General features: G+C 46.3%; 1 protein-coding gene across 1 annotated transcript in view; it reads left to right on the top strand.

The window, feature by feature from the left end:
• The window catches only part of camsap2b (calmodulin regulated spectrin-associated protein family, member 2b), a 36,913-nt gene that overhangs the window by 23,633 nt on the left and 6,781 nt on the right, over positions 1 to 6,499 (top strand). The window contains exons 11-18 of the mRNA XM_080011011.1: positions 1,096 to 1,786; positions 2,252 to 2,392; positions 2,483 to 2,690; positions 2,836 to 3,013; positions 3,356 to 4,031; positions 4,834 to 4,970; positions 5,116 to 5,330; positions 5,434 to 5,533. Of these exons, the coding sequence (XP_079867137.1) occupies positions 1,096 to 1,786; positions 2,252 to 2,392; positions 2,483 to 2,690; positions 2,836 to 3,013; positions 3,356 to 4,031; positions 4,834 to 4,970; positions 5,116 to 5,330; positions 5,434 to 5,533 (2,346 nt within the window). The remainder of the gene's footprint in view (positions 1 to 1,095; positions 1,787 to 2,251; positions 2,393 to 2,482; positions 2,691 to 2,835; positions 3,014 to 3,355; positions 4,032 to 4,833; positions 4,971 to 5,115; positions 5,331 to 5,433; positions 5,534 to 6,499) is intronic.

Here is a 6,499-nt window from a genome sequence, read left to right as displayed (position 1 = left end):
ACATACACACATACAGGTGGTCCCATCACACACACACGCTCACACCACCACACCTGCTTTGAACGCACCCCAGCACCCTCCTGCTTGCGTCCCTCTCCTTTCCTCCCTCATTTAGTGCCATAACTATGACAGGAAGGACCACGTGCCCAATTGCTGTTCCAGTTTTCCTGGACCTGATTTACTGTTTTTCAATACTTGTTGTCCAATGTTTATGTTTTTGTATAAGTGTTGTTTGGTTCTATGTTTAATTGTCTCACCTGTGGTGAATCTCCCCCTCTTGGAGTAGTGATTAGTTGTTTATAGACCGAAAACATGGTAAAATAGTTCTCCAAAGTCATCCTACAGGTCATCCACAGGACAGAGTTATTGCAGCACTTCTTGATGATTTGATAATGAATAAAGAGTTGCATTGCAGGTTGAGAAGTTGAACTCCACTTGCAGACTAACTCTGTCCTAGATGCAATAGCATACAAATACTCTGTGTCGTATGCCCAGCATGCTGACAGCACAGGTTAAAAAATAAATAAATAAATAATTTTATATATATATATATATATATATATATATATATATATATAATTATTATTATCATATAATTCATCGTTTATTGGCTGTTAGGATTGACTTTGGTTGTCAGCTTTTCATTCACACAATTTTTTCAGGAAATTAGCTTTAGAATGCCTTTGTGACACGGGTAAGTCAGCACCCGGTCCTTCAGGTTGGGGATTGGGCATGGGGTTAACCACCTCACCCCGTAAAAAAAGCATGTTACGGAAACGACGAGAAGAAGCCATTCTGGTAAGGAGCAAATGGTGGGGACTCGTCGCCCAATGTTCCAGAAGGAACGGGAGGAACTAACTAACTAACTAACTATATATATATATATATATATATATATATATATATATATATATATATAAATAAAAAAATCCCTCTGTGAGACGGTCCTTTACTTTACTGTTCGCCTGGACAGACAGATTTTGATGAGACTGTAAAGGTTCTCAAAATTATTGGTGTTAAAATATCTCCAAAAGGGATATTTTATCAGCTTGATGAATGATCCAATGATCCAATCCTTTTACACTTATTTTTAAGGTGTCCAAATGGAGTTTTTCCGGAGAGGAACCACCTCGATACCCACAGCGGCCACGTCAGCCCATCCACACCGCCCAGCATCGAGGAGGCCCTGAAGATCATCCACGACACAGAGCGACCCCACGCCAGCCTGGGACTCGGGGCCGGGGACAGCGGCTTCTTCCTGCATGGAGGAGCTGGAGCCTCTCGTCCTCCGATGGCCCCCCAAGGCCCAGGGGACGACCTGAGTCTGGGTCTGGCTAAGGCCGACCACGACCCCAGCTCCCTGTCCACGGAAGAGGTGGACACGGGCATCCACGTGAGGACGGAGGACATCCAGAGCTTGGATGAGGACACGTCCTCCCTCAGAGACTACTCGGACATGGATCCGGACTGTGAGGCTGTGACCCGCTCGTGCCCCCTGCCCGAAAGAGAAGAGAGGGAGAGGGCCGCTAAGCCGGCGGGCGAAAGAGGAGAGGGGGCAGAAAGGAGCAGCCCCTGCCCCAGCTCCATGCCCACACTGGCCAGGTCCCACACGGTCAGCCCTGTCTCGTCGTCGGGGGGCTCCGGGGGCACCGTGGCGGTCCGCATGACCAGCTTCGCAGAGCAGAAGTTCCGGAAGTTGGAGGGAAGGAGCAGTGGAGGCACCACGCCGGAGAGCTCGGAGCTCAACATGCCGTACAAACACCCCATGAGAGCCATATCTGCCGAGGTATGTGGTCTCAGCTGTGGAGTCATTTTGGTCCAAATCTGTTACACCAAATAGAAGAACTGTATGTTTATTTTATCTTTCTCCAATGACAATGCTGCCTGTATTGGCATTTTACAATAGGTGTGGATTTTGGTACCAATTGGTGCTTCGAGTAGTTCCAGATATTGTAAGGTGTAATGGGGTTGGGAATTGACCATGTAAGTGCCAAATATATGGCCTGATATTAAAAACTGCCATCTCTTCCGTTTACTAGGGACCTAGTGCTAGCAAGCAAAAAGCAAAAAAGTTGACATATGCAAAGTAGACTTGATAACTCAGTAACTACTAATTTGTCTCTCAATAACACATTTTGATTAATATTATTAACATTCAAAGTCACAAGATTGGAGGTTCATGTCAAGGTTCTAGAGGTTCTAGAAGGAGGTTCACGTGACTTTTTGTTGTCTGTCATGTCGTACTTTATAGCTCTCTGGTCCCCCGAAGCCAATCACGTCCCCGGTCACGCCGTCACCCAGGGACCCCTCCCACCTGCTGGCCTCGGAGATGGTGCACCTCAAGATGAAACTGGAGGAGAAACGCAGGGCCATCGAGGCCCAGAAGAAGAAGGTATGGAATGGAGGGATATAGCGACGGAGGGGACAAGAGACCGATGGGTGTCTTGGACAACTAAACAATATGCCCACTTTCGCTTCCAAGGTGGAGGCAGCTTACACGCGGCACCGTCAGAGGATGGGGAGAACGGCCTTTCTCAATGTGGTGAGGAGGAAAGGCATCACCTCTCCCACCAGCCCCACCCCGGGCACGGCAGAAACCCCCCCCCCGGAGCTGTTTGGCTCATCGGGCCTGGGGCGGACTGAGCGCTGCAAGCCGGACGGGGCTGCGCCAAAGTCCCCCTGTGAAGATGGTGGGTACTGAAGGAAATGTTTAATTCAATGAAGGAAACAGCAAAATTGAAAATGAGGCCTTCGGTGGGTTTATTCTGCTGCGTCGCCCAATAACATTGGAAACACCTCATAAAAAAAGCATTTTCTCAATAATTGATTGCCTAGGTGTGGCTCCTGGAGAAATAGACCTCGTAGAGTACACCCACTCCATCGAGAGGCTCAACACCTCGCTGGGCTTCCTGCAGACGGAGATGCAACGTCTGGCCCAGCAGCAGGAGAAGATCATGGCCATGAGGGAGCAGCAGGCCTGGGTTATACCGCCCCCTGCTCCGTCCCCACACAGGTAGGCCTGCTAGGAGTCAAACCCAGAATTGATTTTCTTTGCTAAAAATTGTTCACATCAGTGTTGGGAAGAACTTATTATTGACTCGCATAGGAAATTGTACTTAATATTGACATATACAGTATGTGCTTAGACTGTATATTCAAATTACCACGTTAACATTGAACTCTGTGGTTAAGTAAAATATGATGTCAGACCCTGTAGATTACAAAATTGTTGGCTGGTTACAACGATATTGAATCGTTCTCCAGAAGGTGGTCATTTTGAAAAGTAGATTTCCACCAGTATATGCCAGCAACGGCACCTGGTAATCACTAAATGTGCTCCTCTCTCTCACCACAGGCAGCTCCGAGAGCTGCGTAGCAGCAGCGTTGCAGGCCGAGGATCTGTGGGGTCCTTGTCCCCCATCCTGTCCTCTTCAGGTTCCCCTCGCGCCCCCCAGCGGTCCACCAGCGGCATCAAGCGGCGGCCGGCCTCGTTCCACGCCAGGACCCCGAGGACGCCACGCCCCAACGATTTGAAGGTCACCCCCTTCAGCCGGATGCTCAACACCCCCACCTCGGTAGACAGCCTGCCCAGGCTGCGGCGCTTCACCCCTAGTCAAACCCAGGTGAGCTCATTTGCGTACCTGGGCCACGATGAGGGTCCCGATGTGAAGGCAAACGATAACGGCGACAGAAACAAAAAGGAGACTACCGCGAGGCGGAGTGCCGGCACTCTTCAGCCCCCTGCAGGAGCAACCGACCAGAACGAAGTATCCAGGAAGGAGTGGCAGGAGGCGGAGCAGGTGAAGCCGACAGAGGGCGTCCGACAGACCAGGTCAGCGGAGGTGCTGTGTCAGCCGCTGTCGGAGAAGCAAGGGGTCCAGGCGAAGGCCGATCCCCAAGGCAGGAAAGACCTACTCGAGGTTCCTCTGTCCGGGTCTAACATGGAGGAAGGCCAGGTCCAGGAGGCTGGACGAGAAGGAGGGACGGCAGGAGACGAAGACCAGAAGATGTGCTGTGGATTCTTCTTCAAGGTACGTGTGTGTTAAGTCAAATGTGCGTTTACTTTTATGCTAATGTACCTTCGCCAGCTGTTAACTGACCAAAGTCAGTTATGATTATGTGCAGACCAAAACATGAGCCAAAACACAGACAAAACTGCTGAGCAAAGTTCTATGGGTTTATGGAGACGTCAGAGCTCTGTTGACACTGGATACCAAATGCAGTATTACACAACCACCATTAACTGAATTTGGGAAATTATGCCCATTCATACAATTTTGTTGAATGAAAATAACATTATTTTTTCAGTAGAAACTGGTTTGGTGAACACGATATCTGACAATGTCATCGTTACGTACCCCATACCCCTTACGATCACCCGTTTTTAAAAGAACAATGTTCATTGCGTCCATGATTTGCTCCTAGAAATGTTGGATGTTATACTAAATCTAACCGAATCTAACTAAGAATTTAAATTTCTGAAGTGGGTTTGACTCATCAATACAAAACTCATTTACTTATCTCATATCTTAAATTTGCTTTTTCCCTTAGTTTTCTGCGCTGAGCATATAGTGACTTTTCTTAGCTAGCCCACTGTAATTTCTGCTTCTTTTCTCTGTGTTGACAAGGGCTTGGGTCGTCTATGATGCTACAAAATCAAATTAAATAAGAATATAACTCTTTGGAGATGGGTAGGAATCAGGGAGGCAAAGTAATTCATCTCTAGAGTAGTCCACACTAGCATTCTTGGTCTAAAATCACACATTCCAACTGTCAAATCTGATATCCGGTCCATTGATGCGTATGTTTCTCGCACACCCCACCCACAACCAGGATGATGTTAAGGGTGAAGAGGACATGGCGGCGAAGAGAGCAGCTCTGCTGGAGAAGAGGCTGAGGAGGGAAAAAGAAGCACAGGAGAAGAAGCAGCAGCAGGAGCAAGACCAGGAGCAGAGGAAGGAAGCTGCGAGGTCAGTCTGGCTTTCTCCCCCCTCTCTCTCTGTGTTTGGCTCGCCCTATTTTCACGTCATCTATGATTCCGTCGTCATTCGCGGCTCCTTCGAAATTGTACGACTCCTTTACATGCGAAGCGCAATCCATTGTCCGCCATTTTAGGTTGAAAGCTGAGGAGGAGCTGCAGAAGAAGGACGATGAGAAGGCCCGGAGGGATTACATCAAGAACGAGTACTTACGGAGGAAACAGCTCAAGCTGATGGAGGACATGGACCACGTCATCAAGCCGCGATCAGGGAGTCTCAAGAAGAAGCCGCGTCCCAAATCCATCCACCGGGACGTGATGGAGTCTCCGAAACCGCCAATGAGGGGGCCAGGTAAGCAGCAACACGCTAGATAGTACAGAAGACAGTACTTACACACCTGTGAAATCTCCGTTTTGAGTGTCTAAAAGACTTGACCCTCTTCTTTGCGACCCAGGGGTGCGTCCTCGCGGCTTCTCGGTCTCCAGCGTGTCCTTGGCCTCTCTCAACCTGGCCGACAACGACAGCAACCCGTCAGACAACAGGAGAACACCCAGGTAAGCCCTCCACCTAAAGTTACCACCTGAGTTCACTTCTGGCCTTTTGCCTTCAAAAATAGTAATATTAGTGAAAGTAAACAGTACATAGTTTTGTCTATGAATTCAAAACAAGCCAAATGTTATGGCTTGACTAATGAACAAAGAAATTATTATATCACTTTTTCAGCTTGCCAGTATACTGAGATTAGTACGGTAATGCTATAATGGTGGAAAAAGAGTCTGAGCTTTACTTTCATTGGCCAATTTATTAAAAACAAAAACTTTGATTGCTTCATATGATAGCAACTTATTATTGGGACCTCTCAAAGGTTTGTCAAAAAAAAGTGCTTGATGCTGTATTTCCCATTCCAGTTATATCAAATACACTCTGAACAGCTGAACAGGGTTTGTCACACCAACTATTATCGGTGATGCACTCAGGATAACTAATGTGCAAGTCTGCAGGTGCCTAAAAAGTGGGGTTTTTTAAATTGGGAAAAGGCCTTTAAAATATGTATTTGTTTTAAATTTTCTTTTGGAAAGTTTATTTCTAGCCAACATGAAAACTGAACATGAACATGAAAAATCTAAAATGTAATTCATTTCCAAAGCACCTCTAAAAAGCTCATAAAGATCTTTCAACTTGAAACAAACCTGCACAAACACCTGAATAACAAATCTCTGTAATGTTAAAAGCACCTTAGAAATTAAAATGCACTCATTAAAAAGGGTATAAATTCATGTCACTTTATATGGCTTATTAAACTATTAAATTATCATATAAATGACTTTTATTTACGGGGCACCACTCCCAGCCGGGAGAACAGTAAATACTAAACCATATTTACTATAATTGATCAGTCTCATAAGAATTGTAGTTCTTCTCAATACATTTAACTCTGTCTTAAATTTTTAAACACAAACAGACAAACTTCTTCCTAATAACTAATAACTATTTTATCATGTTAATAATTGAATAAAATG

Source organism: Zeus faber (genome assembly GCF_960531495.2).
Source record: "Zeus faber genome assembly, chromosome: 12".
In the NCBI taxonomy this organism is placed as follows: Eukaryota; Metazoa; Chordata; class Actinopteri; order Zeiformes; family Zeidae; genus Zeus; species Zeus faber.
This window is presented reverse-complemented; position numbering and strand designations above follow the sequence as displayed.